Here is a 23,460-nt window from a genome sequence, read left to right as displayed (position 1 = left end):
TTTCCTTTGCTGTACAGAAGCTTTTCAGTCTGACTAAACATTGGCAGAATGAAGACTAAAAGTTATATAATTATCTCAGTAGAGAAAGTATTGGACAAAATTCAACATCATTTTATGACACAAACTTTCAAAAAATTAGGTGTAGAAGGAATATACCTGAATGTGATAAAAGCCATATATGGCAGACCCACAGCTAACATGATACTCAACAGTAAAAAGCTGATAGCATTTCCTCTAAGATCAGGAATAAGGCAAGGATGCCCACTCCTGTGGCTTCTGTGCAACACAGATGTCCTGGATAGAGCAATTAGGTGGAAAAATAAATTAGAAAGATAGAAGTAAAACTCTATTTACAGATGACACAATCCTATATACAGAAAATCCTAAAGACTACCAAAACTAATGAACAAATTCAGTAAATTTGCAGGATACTAAATCAACCTATAAAAATCAGTTGCGTTTCTATACAATAATAATATACTATTCAAAAAGAAGTTAAAAAAATAATCCCAGCTGAGTGTGCTGGGTACTCATGCCTGTAATCCCAGTGCTTTGGGAGGCCAAGGCAAGTAGATCGCTTAAGCTCAGGAGTTCAAGACCAACCTGGGAAAATATGGAAAAACCCCGTCTCTACTAAAAATACAAAAATTAGCCTGGTGTAGTGGTGCACACCATGATCCCAGCTACCCGGGAGGATGAGGCACAAGAATCACTTGAAACTGAGAGGTGGAGTTTGCAGTGAGCTGAGATCATGCCACTGTCCTCCAGCCTGGGCAACAGAGCGAGACTCTGTCTCTAAGTAAGTAAGTAAGTATATAAATAAATAGAAGAAACATAAATAAGTGGACAGCTATCCCAAACTCATGGATTGGAGGAATTACTATTGTTAAAGTGTGCATTCATATTAAATTTATATCTAATCAGTAGATGATGCTCAATAATTGTTTACTCTGCTTGTCATATTGCTTGATCCTGATTTGCTAGTTCTTAGTAAACACTCATTTGATGAACTGGTGTATTATTGGTTACTTTTAATTTTGATTTTATTTATTTATTTATTTATTTATTTTTGAGACCAAATTTCACTCTTATCACCCTGGCTGGAACGCAATGGTGTGATCCTGGCTCACTGCAACCTCCACCTCCTAGGTTCAAGTGATTCTCTTGCCTCAGCCTCCCGAGAGCTGGGATTACAGGTGTGCTCCACCATGCCTGGCTAATCTTTGTATTACTAGTAGAGACACGGTTTTGCCATGTTGGCCAGCCTGGTCTTAAACTCCTGACCTTAGGTGATCCAACCACCTTGGCTTCCCAAAGTGCTGGGATTATAGGTGTGAACCACCACACCCAGCCAATATAATTTCAAATTTACAAAAGTGTTGTAAGAATGATTCAAGAAATTTCCATGTGACTGTTATTCTGATATTCTCTCTCTTTCCCTTTCTCTCTGTTTCAGAGCAAGTTACCTTTCATTCTGAACCACTTGAGACTGAATTGGAAACATCATGTCCTTTAACTCTAAATACTTCAATGTGTATTTCCTAAGAACGAGAGCCTTCCCTTGCAGAACTTCAGCATAATTATCAAAATAAAAAGATTTCACATTAGTATAGTACTACCTAACTCACACTCCATACTCAAATTTCAACAATTATCAAATAATGTCTTTTATTGTTGTTTCTTTTTGCCCAGCCCAATCTAGGATCATACATTACATTTACTTTTCATGTCTTTTTAGTTCCCTTCAATCTGGAACTAGTCCTCAATCTTCCTTTGTTTTTCTTTTCTTTTTTTTTTTTTGTGACAGAGTCTCACTCCAGCCTGGCAACAGAGCAAGACTCTGTTTCAAAAAAAAAAAAAGATAAGGATTAATGTTCCTGTGGAAGAGAAGAGATCCCAGAGCTCACTCACATATGCTCTGTCTCTCTTTCAGCATGTGAGGACACGGTGAGAAGGTGGCCATCTATAAGCCAGGAAGAGAGCCCTCACCAGAAATTGAATTGGCTGGCATCTTAAGCTTGGACTTCCCAAATGTTGTTTTAGCCACCCAGTCTATGGTATTTTGTTACAGCAGGCTAATAATACTGACCTTTAATTCTAATCTACATGAATGGTATCCTTTTTTAGTGCTTCTATAATGTACCAGTTTTCTATAAGGACTTTGCTGTTTTTGGCCTGTCCAGACTGTCAGTTGACAGAAGAGGGTTATAGTCTAGTTGCCTTGTGTAATGTCATAAGTAGAAGGGGCTTTCTTAAAAAGTTGAGAATGTCCATGATTATTTATCAAGAAAATCAGAGTGAATTCAAAAGTTGCACTGTTGCATGTCAGCTGAGTGAAAAAGTTCTCTCTCCTTTGCCCAGAACAGGACAAATAGCAATAAGAAACCCATGGGAATAGGTGTCAACCCCATCAGGAGACCATAACTGTCCAGCTGCTTGAATCATTCCTGCAGGCTAGAAAAGGGAAGGCGTCCAATGCTGCTTTCGTGTCTATAGCAAGGTGTATATTAAGAACTCAGCCTACAGTACCTCATCTTTTCCTCATAGCAACACTGAAAAGCGGTATGATTCTTCTCATTTTAAAGACAAGAAAACAGAGAGACAGTAGGCCAGGTGCAGTGGCTCATACTTGTAATCCCAGCACTTTGGGAGGCCGAGGCGGGCAGATCACCCGAGGTCGGGAGTTTGAGACCAGCCTGACCAACATGGAAAAACTCCATCTCTACTGAAAATACAAAATTAGCTGGCTGTGGTGGCACACGCCTGTAATCCCAGGTGCCCAGGAGGCCGAAGCAGGAGAATCACTTGAACCTGGGAGGTGGAGGTTGCAATGAGCCGAGATCGCACCATTGCACTCCAGCCTGGACAACAAGAGCAAAACTCGGTCTCAAAAAAAAAAAAAAGAAAAAGAAAAAGAAAAAAAGCCAGTGGCTCACACCTGTAATCCCAGCACTTTGGGAGGCTGAGGCGGGTGGATCACGAGGTCAAGAGATCAAGACCATCCTAGCCAACATGGTGAAACCCCGTCTCTGAAAAAAAAAATTTTTTTTTAATTAAAAAAAGAGGTCGGGTGCGGTGGCTCAAGCCTGTAATCCCAGCACTTTGGGAAGCCGAGGCGGGTGGATCACGAGGTCGAGAGATCGAGACCATCCTGGTCAACATGGTGAAACCCCGTCTCTACTAAAAATACCAAAAATTAGCTGGGCATGGTGGTGTGTGCCTGTAATCCCAGCTACTCAGGAGGCTGAGGCAGGAGAATTGCCTGAGCCCAGGAGGCAGAGGCTGCGGTGAGCCGAGATCACGCCATTGCACTCCAGCCTGGATAACAAGAGCGAAACTCTGTCTCAAAAAAAAAAAAAAAAAAAAAAAAGGCAGAGAGATTAAGTCATTTGCTTAAGGTTAAACAGCTAGAACCCCCTTCCTAGACTATATATATTTCCCTTGAGGATGAAAATCAGTACTGAGTTGAACCATATTGGAGCCCAAGACAAAAGAAAAAATACATGCCAGGGCCGGGTGTGGTGACTCATGCCTGTAATCCAAGCACTTTGGAGGCCAAGACGGGCGGATCACCTGAGGTCAGGAGTTCAAGACCAGCCTGACCAACATGGTGAAACCCCATCTTAAAAAAAAGAAAAAATATATGCCCTATATGCACTTACCTTCCGTATTTTAAACCAAACAGAAAAAGTGGATGTAAGCATTACAATAAAAAAAAATGACTACATATAAAGTTCTATGTTATTCAATCTGTTCACATGTTATTGTCGACTCTCACAAAGTCACTTGTCAGGACATGCAGTGGCAGTCTGCCTGGGAACCTTGGGCTGATTGGTAATGAGTGGTCCCATTGCAAAACAATGCAAGGTCATAAGCAGTAGCCTGCCTATATTTTAAATGTTGACATTCTGTTCAGCATGGGTTTTTTGCATTAATTTTGGTTTTTAAAAATATTGTGTTAAAATATTATTTATCGGCCGGGCACGGTGGCTCAAGCCTGTAATCCCAGCACTTTGGGAGGCCAAGGCGGGTGGATCACAAGGTCGAGAGATCAAGACCATCCTGGTCAACATGGTGAAACCCCGTCTCTACTAAAGATACAAAAAATTAGCTGGGCATGGTGGTGCGTGCCTGTAATCCCAGCTACTCAGGAGGCTGAGGCAGGAGAATTGCTTGAACCCAGGAGGCGGAGGTTGCGGTGAGCCGAGATGGCGCCATTGCACTCTAGCCTGGGTAACAAGAGCGAAACTCCGTCTCAAAAAAAAAAATATTATTTATCTTGGATCTCCTGAGTTTTTGGTGCCCTCTTAAATTTTATGCCTGAAGGGAGTTCCTCACTCAACTCACTTCAATCTGGGCCCTGGGTAAAATCAAGCTTGGGCCTGAATTTCATGAGATTCCTACTCCCCAGAGTTGACCTTCTCTACATAGAGCCCTGTCCGGGATGATTACTGTCTCCAGCACCATTCTGTGGGTCTCGGATGACTCCACTCCGAGGCTTTCATGGCCCACATGACTGTGGAGTGCCCCAACTTCTCGCCAGAAGTATTGAATCACAAAGTTGTAACAATAGAAATGGTTCCATCGTGTGGAAAGCACATGATCACATGCCTGCAAAAATGTTTGGAGACACCAGATATTCTCCACCCAGCCTTAGTCACATCTGACCCAGAAACCACAAGTTTCCAGTTCCTACCTTGGGATGCTCATCTAAGCTCATGGCATCAGAATTCTTAGGTTCTCCCAGCACCTTTATGCCAAGAGTCTGGCTTCCCTACTGCTTAGAATGGGCCAGTGAGAGTCACTGGCTCAGAAGCTCAGCCTTTGGTTTAGGAGCCTGCACAGTCCCCTCCTTAGCCAAGTAATTGGCTGAAAGTCCCTGCACCAATACCCCAGATGAACACTGCTGATTTATTTGTTCTTTTCAACAGTTCCCCATGGCTTTAGGAAAAGTGAAGAGAAACTACTGCTAAAACACTTTTAGCAGCTGGGCACAGTGGCTCATGCCTATAATCCCAGCACTTTGGGAGGCCAGGGTGGGTAGATTATCTGAGGTCAGGAGGTCAAGATCAGCCTAGCCAACATGGTGACACCCTGTCTCTACTAATAATACAAAAATTAGCTGGGTATGGAGCCTGTAATCCCAGCTACTCAGGAGACTGAGGCAGAAGAATTGCTTGAACCCAGGAGGCGGAGGTTGCAGTGAGCTGAGATTGTCCTACTGCACTCCAGCTTGAGTGACAAAGTGAGATTTAAAAAAAAAACCTGGCCGGGCGCGGTGGCTCAAGCCTGTAATCCCAGCACTTTGGGAGGCCGAGGCGGGTGGATCACAAGGTCAAGAGATCGAGACCATCCTGGTCAACATGGTGAAACCCCGTCTCTACTAAAAATACAAAAAAAAGTAGCTGGGCATGGTGGCGCGTGCCTGTAATCCCAGCTACTCAGGAGGCTGAGGCAGGAGAATTGCCTGAACCCAGGAGGCAGAGGTTGCGGTGAGCCGAGATCGCGCCATTGCACTCCAGCCTGGGTAACAAGAGCGAAACTCCGTCTCAAAAAAAAAAAAAAAAACCTGTTAGCCACAGCACAACACTTACTAATGGTGTTTTGTGCAGAAGGACAGAGAGAGGAACTGGAGGTAATGGCATGAGGAAGAATAGTTCTTAACCCCTTCACCCTGCAACAAGGAATTCACAAGTACCCATGTGCTGGCTCTTCCCCTTCCCACCCAAAACTTTTACAGATGAAGAATCAAGCTTGAATGGGTAAGAAGTCAGCTATGAAGTAAAAAGAAAGTCAGGGAGACCCAGGAGCCTTTCCTGAGCATCGCCGAACAAGTGCTCGAACACCTCATCTTCCAAAGATGAAACAAGCATTTTATGAGGCCCGCTGGACACCCTGTATCCACCCCTGCCCCCTCCAATCCAAGTTCCAAGCTGTAGCCAGAGTAACCCTCTAAAAACACGAACTTGTCATGAGGATGAAATGAGCTAGTATTTGCAAAGTGCTGACTGGCACTACTGGCATGTGGGTGGTAAGTACTATAAAATGCCCATTACATAAACACAGTACGTATAATGCCATTCCCTGGTTAAACACCTCCGAGGATCACATGCAACCTTTTCTGCCTGCCTCTGCCTTCTGCTTCCCACCGCGCTCTCTCTTGCTAGCCTTACTCCAGATCGCCCTGAATTCCTCCAGAGCCAAGCTACCTCCTGGCCCAAGCAAGTGTCCTTCCCCTTTCCTTAAAACACTCTCCCCATACCCACTCCTCTTCATTTGACCAACTTCAGCTCCTTTATATCTCAGCTTAAATGTTGCTTCTTCAGGCCTCCTGAACCTCCAGAGGAAGCTTAGGTTCCTCCATATTTGTTCTCTTCTAGCCATAACATTGATCACAACTGTAATCACATACTAATTTAGGTTGTTTAATCACATACTGTTTTAATTAATCACATACTTTTTTAGGTTGTTTACTGTCTGCCTCCCTTACTAGGCTGTAGACGCCCCAGGATAAGGGCTATAGGTCTTTCTGTCTCTCCTGTTTACTGCCTATCAAGGAACTCGGACAGCATAGGTCACTAATGAACATTTCCGAACGAATACCAACTTTGAAATACTGTCTTGTTTAGGTAACAGGCCCAATGTCGCACAAATGACTCAAGATTTGAACCCACGACATTCCGGCTTTGAAGCCCAAGGTCTGACTGCATCACCGACTGCCCCCTCCTCTCCCTCCAAGCCAGAGCCAAACGCAAGTGCGCTAGGAGGGGAGTTGAGCGGCAGAGTCTGAGGATTTGAGAGGGCCACGCGCTGCAAGGCGGTCGGCGCCGCGCCACCGCTGCTGGCCTCGGGCCCAGGAGAAGGGGCAACCGTCACGTGTACCCTGCAGGGCCAGCGGCCGCCGCACCCTGGGGCAGGAATGTAGCCCCGCCCGGCTCCCGCGCCAGCAAAACCGGGCTGGCCGTGGGGACTGACGTCAATGAAAGGGGCGCCTCGGGCGCCGCGCGAGGACTGCTAGGGCGGTGGGCAGAGCCCGGGCAGACACGCCCCCCGCCGCAGCTCCGCAGCTGATTAGGTTCGAGGAAGCCTCGCACTCGGCTTTCCAGGCCAGCGCGGGCGGGAGCGGGGGCGGGGGCGGGGGCGGGGATGGACACGCCCCCTCCCGTCTCCCGCCGCTGATTGGCGCACGGAGCTCCGCCTTGGGTTTGGAAGGCTCTCCTGGGAGCTCACGCCCAACTCCGGCCGAGGATTGGCGGTTCCGGGGCTGGGGAGCGCTTTCTCCCGGCAGCCGCTGCTGTGACCCAGGTGGCTCGGACCAGCTTGCGGCCGCGTGCGGCCCCCCTGGAGCAACCCGGTCCGTAGATCGGCAGCCCGGCTCGGCGCTGCGGTGGGAGCCGGGGTGCCGCTGGGACACAACCGCCAGATCCACTTAGGGCCCCGTCGTTCTGAGAAGCGGCCACATCTGAGCTCCGGGGCCTCTTCGTGCTGGAGATGTCGCCTTAGGAGCTCGGCCAGGATACCGTCTCCCACGCTCTTGTGCTGCCCGTGAGCACTGCCTGGCCCTTGTGGGCACCTTCGCAGCAGGAAGCCCAGAGCTGCGCCCGCCCTTTCGGAAGGCTGTGGAAGGGGTTGGAGTGGGCGCATCTTACCTTGTCTCATCCCCATTCGAGGTCTGTCGGAGCTTCCCTTCAGCGTGGTGAGTACTTGCTCCAATTCTCCGCGAGGCGAAGGAGTGCACAGGGCACAGAGGCTGGCTTGGGAGTCCTGACCTTGGATCCCCGCTTCTTCCACAATCCACAGAAGCAGATAGCCTCCGAAAGGCTTCTGGGCCCGACCTTGCCCAGAAGACCTCCTCAGCCATCTGGCAGGAACAAAAATAACAGTGGTTGAGAGTCCGGGTGCTGGGGTCAATCTGCCTAGTTCATGTCCCAACTTCCATCACCTGCCAGCTGTGTGACTTTGGGTGTAGCTTTCTCATCTGTAAAATGGGTGTAACAATAGTGCTACCTCATGTGAGGAAGAAAGAAAGCACCCATCTGAACGTGCTGTGTTCTTGTGCTTGACACTGAACAAGCTGCCTCAATGAGTTCAGTCATAAAGCTATGATTTAAAACTACACAGGTTTAGGGCCGGGCGCAGTGGCTCAAGCCTGTAATCCCAGCACTTTGGGAAGCCGAGGCGGGTGGATCACAAGGTCAAGAGATCGAGACCATCCTGGTCAACATGGTGAAACCCTGTCTCTACTAAAAATACAAAAAATTAGCTGGGCATGGTGGCACGTGCCTGTAATCCGAGCTACTCAGGAGGCTGAGGCAGGAGAATTGCCTGAACCCAGGAGGCGGAGGTTGCGGTGAGCCGAGATCGCGCCATTGCACTCCAGCCTGGGTAACAAGAGTGAAACTCCGTCTAAAAAAAAAAAAAAAAAAAAAAACTACACAGGTTTGCTGATGGCAGTGATGATGAAAATGACAATGATTCTATAGCCCCTGGTAGTCAAACAGCCTTTCCCTTCATCATGTGTTCAATCAGCATACATAGAACGTCTGTGGTATACCAGGTGCTAGTAGGAATGCCCTCGCAATCTCCCTTTTCCCATCAAGGGTTATTCATTTTCACCATTTATTTTAAAAAGCTTGTTTAAAATTTTGTAGAGACAGTCATGCTATATTGACCAGGCTGGTCTCGAACTCCTGAGCTCAAGTGATCCTCCCACCTCAGCCTCCCAAAGTGCTGGGATTGCAGACAAGAGCCGCCGGGCCTGGCCTTATTCGCACCATTTTGATGATGAGCAACTTGTAGCATGGGAAACTAAGACTTATCCAAGGTCAGTTAGCAGCACAGCCAGAATTCAGGGTTCTAGAACTCTTGAAAAGGGTTATCCCTAGATCTAGTAGAGTTTTATTTCCAGGTCATATATGAGAATTGGTCTGGGGAAAGGGCCCAGTTCCCTTCTCCACCTCCTGGGACACAGATTTGAAGGCCAATGTATATCCAGTTCTCTAGGCATACCTGCCTGAGGCTAGGCCTTGCTGGTGGGGAAGCGCACACAGCCATTTGAACTGGGCTTCCCATTTGAGGAGCCACAGATTTTGGCTGCTGTCCAGTGGCATGTTTGTGTAGGGTAGCAGGCCAGGGCCCCAAGTGTTGATTTGGGCTTTGGGCCAGAGGCTCCAGTAATTTTTCTATGAGGCTCTAGGTCCCTGATTACAGAGATTATTGCTGTCACCTGGGTTATTGGAAGGGGGCCTCCAGCTGTGTGAGGACCCAGGTGTTGCCAACTCAACCAAATGTGTTCTGCCTCGTGGTTTCCGTGCCTCCTTGGGACTACAGTGAGATACTCACCTAGAATAGCTGCCTGTACTGAACTTCGTGTATTACAGAAAGCGCACCATATTTATATATTGCAAATTCATTGCATGGTGAGTCACTTTTTAAATATATTTCTTTGTTACGGTTCCACAGTTCTTCATTTATTGCCTGTTTCAAATCAAGTTGAACTTTGTCATTTTCAATGTTTGGCATTTCCTTTGGGGTTCATTTCCAACCTAGTTTGTGTCAAATTGAAGTATTTTGCAATTGGCTTTTACTCATTTGTACACATACCCATGCTTAGCTTCTTTTATGTCAGCTCAGAAATGAAAGATCCATTTGTAATCTTTTAATAGCCCCATGGTTTCATTTTCTAGTTTTCAAAAGAACCATTGTTCAAGTATAAACAATATACTTGAACAATGTTAAGGTCTTGTCCAGGAAATTTGAGGGAAAATAACTGTTGAACACATTGAATGAGACAAGAAAAGTTTCTTTTGATAATAAAAGTGTTCTGATTCACCATTTAGTCGGTGTTCATAAAGCCTGCCAATCTAATCCTACCTGGAATCTGCCTATTTTTATTCCCAGCCTCACTCTGCTGTCTGAATCCCAGAATAAGAGGCAGAGCCAAGAGTGAGGGGTCTCTGATGGACGCGGTGGCTCACGCCTGTAATCCCAACACTCTGGGAGGATGAGGTGGGTGGATTACTTGAGGTCAGGAGTTCAAGACCAGCCTAGCCAACATGGTGAAACCTCAAAACCTCGTCTCTACTAAAAATACAAAAATTAGGCATGGTGGCAGGCACCTGTAATCCCAGCTACTTGGGAAGCTGAGGCAAAAGAATTGCTTGAACTTTGGAGGCAGAGGTTGCAGTGAGCCGAGATTGCACCACTGCACTCCAGCCTGGATGATAGAGACTGCCTCAAAAAAAAAAAAAAAAAAAAGTGAGGGGCCCCAAATCTGGATGTGCTGAGTCCTCCCCAAGGTTCATGGAGGGTATGGTTGAGGCTGGAGGCTCAGACTCTCCCCAGGCATTTCTTGGTGTGTTTGTAATGCAGCTTGCCTAAGCTGTGGAGTCAAGCCATTGCCATCCTGGCAGAAGTTGCTGGGAAGTCAGGCTCCAAGCCATTTCCTCCCGAGGCAGCTGCTGCTACTTGATCCGCCTTGCCCTTCTTTCCCTGGGGAAGTGAGGCCGGATATCACCCTTTCTCCTACAACCCCAGACCAGCCTAGGAGTCTTCCTCTGGTGTGGTCATAGCCAACTGAGGTCACTAGGGAGCTTTAGAGCAGTGAGTTCTGCCCACTGCAGCAAAACAGCAGAGCAGGGAGGAGAAAGGGAGCTACTGGCTGGGGAATGTCCTAGCACCCAGTTAGCCAGACCTGTTCACACATGTTGCCCCTAGGCTTTGGCAGACAAGCAGCTCCATTCCTCCTTCTGTACAGACTTACCTGTCTATGGAAATGTTGGCTCCCAGCACTGGCGCAGGCCCTCAGAAACCATCAGCATCAACCTGTTCTTACAGCAGTAACAGGGAAACTGATCCACAGAGGGGATGTGAATTGCCTGAGGCCTTTCAGCCAGTGAGTGGCAGAAGCAGGACTTGAACCCACTCTGACTCGTAAGCCAGGGCTCTGTGCACTGGGCTGGGTTGCCTTTCTAGATTTCTTCTGTGGAAGCTTGGCTCTTGCTCTTTAGAGTGCTGCGGCTTCAAGGCTGGGCTAGCTGTCACCTAGGAAAGAGCCCTGACCCTAGTGAATAGACTAAAAGAAATTCCACAGCTCCACCCTTACCTTCCCAGGTGGGATAATTCATTGTCCTTCCCTTTCCATTGGCAGGACTTCCCCTTCAAGAATTAGGTGGGAATAAGAAAGTACTTTTCACAGAAACGTGAAGTGTTCTTGAAGCTGCCTGGCTGTGAAGTCAGCTCGGAGGTTTAAAAGCATGGGCTTGCTGGGCATAGTGGCTCACATCTGTAATCCCACCACTCTGGGAGGCTGAGGTGGCTGGATCACCTGAGGTCAGGAGTTCAAGACCAGCCTGGCCAACATGGTAAAACCCCGTCTCTACTAAAAATACAGAAAATTACCTGGGCGTGGTGAAGGATGTCTATAATCCCAGCTACTTGGGAGGCTGAGGTAGGACAATTGCTTAAACCCAGGAGGCGGAGGTTGCAGTGAGCTGAGATTGCACCACTGCACTCCAGCTTGGGCAACAAGAGCGAAACTTGTTCTCAAAAAAAATAAAATAAAATAAAAAGTGTGGGCTACAGTCATTTAAACCACCTCTGGCCTCCGCTGAGCCACTGGTACTCATATTTGCATCTCAGCTTCCCTTTACTCCCCTATGAAATGGAGTAACAGTGCCTAACTCCTAGAATTATATTTTGAGGATTAAAGGATATCATCCAAAAAAAAAAAAAGGATATTATCCGTATTGCCTGATACAGAGTAAACATCCCAGAGTTAGCTTTTATTTATCTTTATTAGCCTGAAAGTGTGACTTGGTGACTGTTGTCTTCTGGTCACAGTGTGTTTGTCATCCAGCTCTGGGGGCTTACTTACCACATAGATTAGGTTTTAACTGGATTTTCATAATAGCACCTAAGGAGGGGCAGATTTTAAAATTCCCATTTTCCAGACAAAAAGTACAATTTTTATACATTAACTCATCTAGAAGTCTTCTGCAGCTTTTTTTTTTTTTTTTTTTTTTTTTTTTTTTGAGATGGAGTCTTGCTCTGTCACCCAGGCTGGAGTGCAATGGCACGATCTCGGCTCACCGCAACCTCTGCCTCCCAGGTTCAAGTGATTCTCCTGCTTCAGCCTCCCGAGTAGCTGGGATTACAGGCACACAGCATCACGCCCGGCTATTTTTGTATTTTTAGTAGAGACAGGGTTTCACCATGTTGGTCAGGCTGGTCTGGAACTCTGACCTTGTGATCCGCCTGCCTTGGCCTCCCAAAGTGCTGGGATTACAGACATGAGCCACCATGCTGGACCTGCAGCTTTTAGTTGTTCAATCTTTTGAAAACAGGGTGGGGTTTTTATGATAGAAGGCCTGGAAACTGGGACAGGGTGCGCGTGGAAATGACTGGAATAATGAGGGTGACTTTTGAGGTGAGGAGCAGGGAAGGCCAGGGCGAGGGAGTGAGTCATATTTTGGGAGTATGAGTGGGGCGGAGACAACTCAAACTCTTACAGAGAACAAAAGGCAGGTTAAGGGAAGGGTTACTTCTGCAAGTGAGTCAATAGGAAACTGGAAAAGCTTTTATTTATAAGCCTTTGTACTGTTTGCCTCTTAGGTTGAGCATGTAAATATTTTAATTTAAACATATTTTAATGTTCCTTTTCCCCCTTTGTAAGCTGGTTGCTATTGACAGCTGTCTCTGTAGCTGGCTGTGGAATGAGGTCTGACTCAGGCAGCCAGGTCCTGGGGAAGCAGCAGGACCTGCTCCTCCTCTCCCCAACAGGCTTGGGGCTGGGAGAGGAGAGTGGGACCACAGGCCTGACTTCCACTGGCTGTGGCCACACAGCTTGGAGGAAAGGAGGGTTCACCTGTACCCCTGACCCAGGTGCAAAAGTCACAGAGGCCAAAAGAGGATTTGCATTTACAAATTCCTCAGTATCCATGGAGGGTGGTTTCAGGATCCTCCTTGGATGCTCAAGTCACTTACATAAAATGCCATGTTTTTTTTTTTTTTTGAGACGGAGTTTCCCTCTTGTTACCCAGGCTGGAGTGCAATGGCGCGATCTCGGCTCACCGCAACCTCCGCCTCCCGGGTTCAGGCAATTCTCCTGCCTCAGCCTCCCGAGTAGCTGGGATTACAGACACGCGCCACCATGCCCAGCTAATTTTTTGTATTTTTAGTAGAGACGGGTTTCACCATGTTGACCAGGATGGTCTCGATCTCTTGACCTCGTGATCCACCCGCCTCGGCCTCCCAAAGTGCTGGGATTACAGGCTTGCGCCACCGCGCCCGGCCTAAAATGCCATGTTTAAGTATAGACTGTGTACATCCTCCTGTGTACTTTAAATCATTTCTAGAGTACCTGTAATACCTAATACAATGTGAATGCTCTGTAGTTAAACTATATTTTTAAATGGTTGTATCATTGTATTCTTAAGTTTTTTATTTATTCAAGCTTGGCTGAATCCCTGGATGTGGAACCCACAGATGCTGAAGGCCAGCTATAGCTCTTATTGGGTGACTGATATACTAGGCTCATTTAATCCTTACTATAGCCCTAAGAGGTGGGTAATCTTATCTCCATTTTACAGTTAAGAAAACAGGCTCAGAGAGGAGGTTGGGTAACTTGCTGAAGGTGTCAGAGTTGGGATTCAAACCCTGTTCTGTGTAATGCCAGTCTTCCCTTGTTTCCAGGCTGTGCAGGAGACAGGAATAAGGTGGGTAAGCTTCTTAGGCCTTTTTTTTGTTTTTGAGATGGAGTTTCACTCTTGTTACCCAGGCTGGAGTGCAATGGCGCGATCTCGGCTCACCGCAACCTCTGCCTCCTGGGTTCAGGCAATTCTCCTGCCTCAGCCTCCTGAGTAGCTGGGACTACAGGCACGTGCCATCATGCCCAGCTAATTTTTTGTATTTTTAGTAGAGACGGGGTTTCGCCATGTTGACCAGGATGGTCTCGATCTCTTGACCTTGTGATCCAGCCGCCTCGGCCTCCCAAAGTGCTGGGATTATAGGCGTGAGCCACCGCGCCCGGCCTGCTTCTTAGGCCTTTATTACTCAAAGTGAACTATATCTAGAATCAGGGAGATTATTTAATTTTCACTTCCTGGATATAATGGGAGACATTGACACGAGAGCCTAACTTCTATTGAACTTTCTTATCAATTTCAGCCTCTGCCCTTGGCAGTATATTCTAACACTTGTTGCCTCCTCTTCTGCCTCCCTCTCCCTCAATTAGGTCCCTTGGACAGTGGTTAGATATGATTGGTTCATTTCATACGATGTTTGCTAAATTATACGGATTTGGTTCATCCCCAAGGTCTTGAAAACAGGAGGTGGGATGACATCTCAACACCGACCACTATTCTATATGCTTTATATCTTCCTTCAGTCTTCAAATGAATCCTACAAAGTAGGTACTAGTACCAGGTGATCATTTGACACACGAGGCAGCTCAGGCAGGGAGGATGTCCAGCTAGTAAGTGGTGGAGGGGGATAGAAGTGGGATTCCAACCTGGGTAGCCCAGCTCCACAACTCCTCTTACTTGTGTGCTACAGCACCTGGGCTGGAGTTCATCAGAGAGGTCTGGGTTCTCATCCTACTTGCATAACCATGGATGATTTAACCTTTCCTCAGATTCCTCATCTGTGAAATGAGGAGGATAAAAATACCCACCTTGGCTGGGCACGGTGGCTCACATCTGTAATCCCAGCACTTTCGGAGGCTGAGAGGGGTGGATCACCTGAGGTCAGGAGTTCAAAGCCAGCCTAGCCAACATGGTAAAACCTCATCTCTACTAAAAACACAAAAATTAGTCGGGCGTGCTGGCACAAGCCTGTAATCCCAGCTACACAGGAGGCTGAGGCAGGAGACTTCTGGAACCCAGGGGACAGAGGTTGCAGTGAGCCAAGATCACACCACCGTACTCCAGTCTGGGTGACAGAATGAGATTCTGTCTCAGAGAAAAAAAATACCCACCTCCCAGGGCTGTTGTGTTTGTTACATCTCATTGATACTGTGTGAATGAAGCTCTTACAGGCGCCTGGTGTAAGTACTCAACACAGTTGAGCTGCTATTGGGCATCCTGGTGTCTGCCTGGAACTTACAGCTAGACAGACCTGGGTTCCACTCCTGTGTCTGCACGTGCACGTGGCTTTGTGACACTGGCAAGTCATTTAACCATTCTTCATCTGTGAGGATAAACAATAATTCTTACCTCACAGGTTGCTGTGAATTTTTTTTTTTGAGACGGAGTTTCGCTCTTGTTACCCAGGCTGGAGTGCAATGGCGCGATCTCGGCTCACCGCAACCTCCACCTCCCGGGTTCGGGCAATTCTCCTGCCTCAGCCTCCTGAGTAGCTAGGATTACAGGCACGTGCCACCATGCCCAGCTAATTTTTTGTATTTTTTTTTTTTAGTAGAGACGGGGTTTCACCATGTTGACCAGGATGGTCTTGATCTCTTGACCTCGTGATCCACCCACCTCGGCCTCCCAAAGTGCTGAGATTACAGGCTTGAGCCACCGTGCCCGGCCATGGTTGCTGTGAATCTTAAATGAGATAATATAGATGTCTGACACATAAGCGCTTAAGTGATTCTAAGGCAAGAGACCTCCTCCAGTTTAGCTCCTGGAGAATGGAAACACCAGGAGCACTAGTATTAGCCAGGACCCCCAGGTCTGGGAAGGGTCAGCTGAGTTGCTGATGTCTCCATGCTTTGCATCCTCAGAGCAACCACAATGGGGACCCCAGCCTCAGTGGTCAGTGAGCCACCACCTTGGCAGGCCCCAACTGAAGCCCGGGGCCGCAAGCAGGCCTCAGCCAACATCTTCCAGGACGCCGAGCTGCTGCAGATCCAAGGCCTGTTTCAACGCAGCGGGGACCAGCTGGCTGAGGAACGGGCACAGATCATCTGGGAATGTGCAGGAGACCACCATGTGGCAGAGGCCCTGAAGAGGCTGCGCAGGAAGAGGCCCCCAAGGCAGAAACCCCTTAGCCACTCACTACAACACTGCAGCCGGCTCAGGTAGGTTCCTAGAGCTGGATGGCTGAGGGAAGAGCACCGCTGCGTGGCTGTGTGGCCTGGAGCTAGTTACCTGGCCTCACTGTAAAGTACCTGCCTACCATTGGGGTGGTTATAAGGTCTACAGCATCACCACTTGGTTGGCACTTAAAAGACTGCTGTTGGCTGGGCGCAGTGGCTCATGCTTGTAATCCCAGCACTTTGGGAGGCAGAGGCAGGTGGATCACTAGGTCAGGAGTTTAAGACCAGCCTGACCAACATGGTGAAACCCCGTCTCTACTAAAAATACAAAAATTAGGCCGGGTGCAGTGGCTCACGCCTGTAATCCCAGCACTTTGGGAGGCCGAGGCGGGTGGCTCATGAGGTCAAGAGATCGAGACCATCCTGGTAAACATGGTGAAACCCCGTCTCTACTAAATTAGCTGGGCATGGTGGCGCGTGCCTGTAATCCCAGCGACTCAGGAGGCTGAGGCAGGAGAATTGCCTGAACCCAGGAGGCGGAGGTTGCGGTGAGCCGAGGTCGTGCCATTGCACTCCAGTCTGGGTAACAAGAGCAAAACTCCATCTCAAAAAAAAAAAAAAATACAAAATTACTCAGGCGTGGTGGTGGTGCATGCCTGTAATCCCAGCTACTGGGGAGGCTGAGGCAGGAGAATCACTTGAACCCAGGAGGCGAAGGTTGCAGTGAGCTGAGATTGCATCACTGCACTCCAATCTGAGTGACAGAGCAAGACTCCATCTCCAAAAAAAAAAAAAAAAAAAAAAGATTGCTGTTAGTTTTGGAGTCATATAGGACCCTGTGAACTCCCATGGCAAGAGATGTCTGGGTCCTAGTAGCACCACCTCATTTTGACATGATTCTCAGCTTACCAGCCTAGGCAACAGAGCAAGAGCCCAAGTCTAAAAAAAAAACCAAGAACATTAGCCAGGCATGTTGGCATGCACCTGCAGTCCCAGCTACTCCAGGGGCTGAGGTAGGAGGATCACTTGAGGCCGGGAGTTTGAGGCAGCAGTAAGCTATGATCCTGTCACTGTACTCCAGCCTGGGTGACAGAGTGAGACTCCCATCTCTTAGGGAAAAAAAAAAAAAAAACCTAATGAAAATCCTGGCTGGGGGATTACAGAGAATGTAGCCTAGGAATGTAATTTAGGCATTATGGGTTGAAAATTGTTGAAAACCTTTTATCTAGAGATCTCTCCCCAGTCTCCCTTATTGGCCACTTCTTTGCCTAGGCCACTGCCAGCCCAGGAACAGTGAACCCAAAGGGATGGAGCTGAGCCAGTTGGCCTCACCCAGTCACTATGGGTGATGCTCTGGGCTTCCTTTGTCTGCTGCCATCTCTGGGGCCCACAATCAGAACATCAGACCTGAACAGGCCTGGAGGGCATCAGGCCCTGAGATGCCAAGTCAGTGTCACTGCTTGTATTTAACTCCAAATGATTAGCAGTCACTGTTTAAAACCAGTTTAATAGTATGACCGATTAACGACATCTGCCATGAGTACAGGATGAGGATGAAGAAATGTCAAGTTTTGCATACCCTGATCCAGTCTAATGCTTTCTACTGCAGAAAAATCTGCAAACTTTGTCTAGTCAGATAGTTCTCAGAGGCAGAAAGACAAGCCCAGAGCCCTGGCCTCATTTTGCTCTAAATATGTTTTATGGTCCACCATGAACAGTCTCTTCAAGTCCCCATCCCATTCTCCCTATTGATGTTGGCTAATCTTACACTTGTTCTCTGCAGAATCCCAGAACCCCCCTCTCCACTGGCTGACCCACAGAGTGCCACGGAGACAGCCTCCAGCGAGCAGTATCTGCACTCTAGGAGGACAAGTGCCAGGATCCGCCGGAACTGGAGGAAGCCAGGCCCCACAAGCTACCTCCACCAGATCAGACACTGATCCAGGGAAAGAGCCAGGAATGGCAGTATCTTCCCTTTTACCACAGGGCCTTCAGAGGTGAAGAAGGAACAGACGGCTGCCACTGGCCTGCTCCGTTCAGAACAGAACTGGATGCTTCTGCTGGGCCCTCCATTATGTGGGACCCATTCCTCACCAAAATGAGGAGAAACAGCGACTGTTCCTGCCTCGGCCCTTCTCAATCTAACACTATTCCTGGGCTGCATGATATTCCCCTGGGAGCCAAGCGACAGACACTTGATGCAGCATTTCACCATTCACGCTACTATCTACCTGCTACTACTGTAAACCATGGTTCCACCCGCACACCATCAGGGTAGCACAGGGAAACCATGGTTTAAGTGGCAAATAAAAACATTTGTATCAAGAGCTGTGTGAGTCTGTCACAAAAGGGGAGGACCCAAAACAGAGTGGGAGGGGCAAGAGTATCCCCAGGAAGGAAAAATCAGGGCTGGCCTCCTCTCCTTTTCACCTCCCTCTTCTTTTTTCACCCATATGCCCTTGGGCCCCTGGACCACAGGCTCCTTTTCCAGAGCCTGTTGGATCCAGAGTAGAGATAGGAGTCACCACAGCAGTCCTGATCCACAAGAGGAGAAAGGGGAAGGCTGTCATGGCCAGCCCTGCACAGCAGGCTGGGGCCTTGGGCTGGCTTAATCTGCAGCCAAACTAGTGGTGCCAGCTCCTCATTTGGCTTCTTCATCCTTACGGGCTGATCATCCCAAGGTGGACCAATTGTTCTGAAGCTGCCTGCATTATATCTTAGGCCTCCCATGGCCTGGAAACCCTTGAAGGGAGGGGTATTTCCCGCAGTTCTAGCTCCACCTCAAGAGAAGCATACTCTGTGCTCATTAGCTTTCTTCTCCCTCTCCACCCACCGTCTATGCTTGATTATTCAGGGTTCAAAGTGGGGCAGTGATGTACACAAGGCATGTACTCTGAGGAGGAGCCACTACTACCTGTGTAGGTAGGTCCTCTTATTTTTTGAGACAGGGTCTCGCTTTCTCACCCAGGCTGGAGTGCAGTGATGCAATCTCGGCTCACTGCAGCCTTTGCCTCCCAGGTTCAAGCAATCCTCCTGCCTCAACCTTCTGAGTAGCTGGAATGACAGATGCAAACCACCACACCTAGCTAATTTTTTTATTTTTAGTAGAGAAGAGGTTTCACTATGCTGGCCAGGCTGGTCTCAAACTCCTGACCTCAAGTGATCCACCTGCCTCGGCCTCCCAAAGTGCTGGGATTACAGGTGTGAGCCACCAGGCCTGGCCTGTAGGTCCACATTTCTTATCCCAAGCCTTTGGCACTAGATGATTTTGGAAATCAGATTTTTTATTTTTTGGCTTTTAGGAAATAGGGCAAATACTGTATAATCCCTAGTAGGGAATCTCATAAAATATATTAACATTTCTGCAAGAAAGAGACACTAAGAGGGACACATGATGATTACCAATAGCTTCACATCAGTGTAGGTTCAGGTCAGGTTTGGTTTCAAATGGGTTATGAAGATACTTTTGGTTTTCAGAGCATCAGGACTTTGGAAAGAGGACCTGGATCTTCCTTTATTAGGGGGAAATAGCCCCAGGAGCCACGTCTCAGCAACTCCATGGAAACACAGGTTTCTGTGTCCTTAAAACTCTGTTCCTACCTTCTTTGTCTTCCTTCCCCCAAAGAAACTGGACAAAAAAGGTTAGAACTGGATTTGTTATTCATACATTTGGTTGATTTAAATATATTACGTACAATTTCTACAGCGAATTAGAAGAACGACACAGGGCAGCAGCACTCTGGCAACCCAGCCTCCATTCCCTGATGCTGGGGGCAGGGCCTATGGCTGGCAGAGGGACGGTGTTCCACGAGTGCCACCCAGAAGCCTACTCTGGCACTCTGGGCCCCTGGCTCTTCCAGAGTCCACATACAAGGCAACCTAAGCATAGGCTTCAGGGAGAGTGGAGCAAGGCTGGGAAAGGATGCATCACACTCTTGCCTGCCAGGCCCAGGACCAGCCTGCTTCTACATTGGACCCAATTTCCTTCTGATTACAGAGCTTGTCTGGATCAAGACAATGTGCAGATCTGGTATGGAGGCTGTGGCCAGGTAAGGTAGCCGGATTCCCTGTTAGACACCCAAGCTCTCTTGAGCACCAGATGGGGTGCTTTACCAACAGGTTTGTGTAAAGATGTCTAGAGAGCTATGCACACCTGGGTCCCCTTCTGGCTCCTACAGTCAGGGGACAGGTGTCCTCTCAAAGATTGTTCTCAAGGCCAGTGCCCGAGTCAGCTGCATGGGATTGTCAGGGCTGGGGCAGGCAGATGAGCTGTGCCTTCGTCCACAGGGCATGCACATCTGGCTCTCAGAAACTCTTCCTGTCAGCTGGGTGGAAGCCTGGGACAAGAGGGCTCCTGGTGGCTAGACTGGAAGGGAACTGGCAGGGACCAGCCTGGACCAGCTGACCAGAGGGCTGCACACCTCTGCTTTGCAGCTGGGCAAACAGAGGACATGCAGCCATAGTCCTCACTCCCTTTCTTTGGTTGTTTTTCAAACCTTCAAGATAGTTTCCTTCTGAGACTGACTGACCAATCGCAAGGTGCCAGATCTGTGAAGTGTCCAGAGCATGAACATACCTGCCCCTCAGCTACAGATGGCACCCTTTTTACTCCCTCCTGAGGCCATTCTTTGCTTTGGTGTAGAAAGGGCTCAAACACCTGGCAAGTGGGGGTGGGGGCGAGGCAGCAGGGAAAAGACACATGGAAGCAAGAAGATGCACACTGAGCTGGGCAGGACCTGGGGCAGTTTGAAGGCCTCTCTCATGTGGGCCCCGCCTTTCTCAGGATGCCAGAGAGAAACCGGCCTAGGACAAGTCAGGGAGAAAAGGGAAACTGCCACTTAGGAGGCAGAATCCAAGTCCTGTTACTTCCGCCAAGCAGCATCGGTAGCATAGAAAGAAGTCCAAGAATGTAATAACCTGTCCTCTTAGAAGCCAAGACTCACCCCAGAACCCTCGCAGAGACCCACTCCAGAAGACAAATTGAACTTTTACATCAAAAGACTTGAGGGGAAAAAAATTTAAAAACGACAGGAACAAATGAGAAGATTGGGACCAAGGACTCAGGAAGCAAGGTGGGATAAGTTCACCCACTTAGCTCCTGGCATACACTCAGGCCTCGTGGATCACTTTTACAGGCTGGGAGTCAACTTCCTATTAAAATATAAATGCTAAGACTAACTCTTCCTGCCTCTGCTTGAGAGAGAGACAAGCTGTAGCATGGCAGAGAGCAGAGGTTCTATATGATTGTGCAGAAGTGCTGGCAGGGGTAGAGCAAAAACCTCCCTTCCAGGAGAACTGTCGGGAGGCTTGCAGCCAGCCCACAGCACTGGTGGGAGATGGGAGGAGGCTTGGCAAAAACCCAAAAGACAGGTGTGGCTTCTGTCTGTCCCAGTGCTATGGTACTGCAAGTCATCCAGGTGCCCTCTGACACCGCCTTGGCTCATGGGAGGAAGCAACTGCAAGGCAGCTGAATGTCAGGTCTATGCAAATTTCAGCCTGGATTTTCGGACATGAGGTGACCTGGGGTTCTGCTACAAGCATTTAAATTTTTGTTTTGTTTGTTTTTCTGATGCAGAATATAATAGGGAATTGCAACAGAGCAGGGTATAGGGAAGAAATGGACTGTACCAGCCTGCCACCAGCAGATGCTGGAAGGGAGACGCTCCTTCCCAGGCATCTGGATTATGTGCGTGGAGCTCCAGCCTCCCCAGCACTCCGAAGGGCAAGGAGCACTCACTCGTCCTGATTGTGCTTCTCCCTCTGGGTGGGAAAGCCCTGAGCAGGGTGGCAAGCAGAGAGGGAGGACTCTTAAAGGTGCTGCTCTCCACTGGCTTCTCTGGCTTTTCCTGCACCCCACTCCCCTGGCTTCTTCCCACCAGTCTCTGACAGTATTTCCTCCACCTGCCTCTGGAGCTACCACCATGAAAAGAAGGGCTTCCGGCTCTGGAAGCTCTGTGTGTAGGACTCGCTAGAAGACCGCTGGTGGGAACGGGCCGTCTCAACAATCACAGGTGGCATCTGGACGAGGTGCAGGGGACTCTTGTTGTCTTTCAAGGCCTGGGTCAGATTTAAGATCTGCAATGGGAAAAAGGAGATGGGTGAGGGAGAGGCCTCGGCATTCCAGATCTGCCTCTGCAGGGAGATGAGTAGAGAGGACTCCTATAAATCAATTTTTAAAAACAACAATGGAAAATCACGCATATAGGCTATTTACAAAAGTAGAAATGAGCAACAACGGAAAATGGAAACCTCTCTAATCATTTAAAAAACACAAATGAAAACAAATCTTTTCTCTTTTTCCCTCCAGTTAGTAAAGATACAAAAGAATGACTCAGAGTTGGGAAGAGTTCAGAAAAATAAACACTTGCCAGGTACACTGGCTCATGCCTGTCATCCTAGCACTTTGGGAGGCTGAGGAGGGTAGATAACTTGAGGTCAGGAGTTTGAGACCAGCCTGGCAAACATGGAGAAATCTCGTTCTCTACTAAAAATACAAAAAGAAATTAGCCAGGCATGGTGGCACACACCTGTAGTCCCAACTGCTCAGGAAACTAAGGCAGGAGAATCACTGGAACCCAGGAGGCAGAGGTTGCAGCGAGCCAAGATCATGCCACTGCACTCCAGCACTCCAGTCTGGGTGACAGAGCAAGACTCTGTCTCAAAAAAAAAAAAAAAAAAAAAAAAAAAAAAAGGACTCTCTCTCCTCCGTGGCTGTGGGGCTGGAACGTGGGACAATCTTTCAGACAGGCAGGCTGACAATAAAAACTTTAAAATGAACAGATTCTAACCTGACCAACATGGCAAAACTCTGTATCTACTAAAAATTCAAAAAGAAAATTAGCCAGGTGGAGTGGTGCACACCTGTAATCCCACTACTTGGGAGGCTGAGGCACAAGAATCGCTTGAACCTGGGAGGCAGAAGTCGCAGTGAGCCAAGATCACGCCACTGCACTCCAGCCTGGACAACAGAGTTGAGAACCCATCTCAAAAAAAGAAAAAGAACAGACTCTCTGACTTGGCAATTCCATTTTTAAAGACAAAGGAAACACTCATGGATATGCATAAAACAGTTTCAAAAAAATATAATTAATATTGTTTATAATAGTGAAAAGATACAAATTAAATTAGTTAATAATTTAAGGGATAACAAACAATTATCCTAATTAAAATAAAATATATATAAATTTAACCAGGGAACTATTAAATATATATATCAGGCGTCCCCAAACTACGGCCTGTGGGAAGCATGCGGCCCCCTGAGGCCATTTATCCGGCCCCCCCGCCACACTTCAGGAAGGGGCACCTCTTTCATTGGTGGTCAGTGGGAGGACCACAGTATGTGGCAGCCCTCCAATGGTCTGAGGGACAGTGAACTGGCCTCCTGCGTAAAAAGTTTGGGGACGCCTGGTATATATAAATGTATTGGCATAGAAGCTAATCACAATGTTGTTAGATGCAAAGGAAAGCAGAAAAGGAACCAG

General features: G+C 48.1%; 2 protein-coding genes across 2 annotated transcripts in view; one reads left to right on the top strand and one right to left on the bottom strand.

The window, feature by feature from the left end:
* Positions 1–7,143: 7,143 nt before the first annotated feature.
* On the top strand, positions 7,144–18,304 carry AVPI1 (arginine vasopressin induced 1). The gene is made up of 4 exons (XM_039465041.2): positions 7,144–7,696; positions 14,315–14,407; positions 15,725–16,021; positions 17,763–18,304. Exons 2-4 carry the CDS (start codon positions 14,394–14,396, stop codon positions 17,917–17,919), a joined length of 468 nt encoding a protein of 155 aa, XP_039320975.1. The 5' UTR covers positions 7,144–7,696; positions 14,315–14,393; the 3' UTR covers positions 17,920–18,304.
* PI4K2A (phosphatidylinositol 4-kinase type 2 alpha) overlaps positions 17,467–23,460 on the bottom strand; it is a 39,117-nt gene continuing 33,123 nt past the window's right edge. The window contains exon 9 of the mRNA XM_039465039.2: positions 17,467–22,054. Coding sequence (XP_039320973.1) covers positions 21,893–22,054 — 162 coding nt within the window. The 3' untranslated portion in view covers positions 17,467–21,892. The remainder of the gene's footprint in view (positions 22,055–23,460) is intronic.

Source organism: Saimiri boliviensis, chromosome 12, assembly GCF_048565385.1.
Source record: "Saimiri boliviensis isolate mSaiBol1 chromosome 12, mSaiBol1.pri, whole genome shotgun sequence".
NCBI classification, from domain to species: Eukaryota; Metazoa; Chordata; class Mammalia; order Primates; family Cebidae; genus Saimiri; species Saimiri boliviensis.
This window is presented reverse-complemented; position numbering and strand designations above follow the sequence as displayed.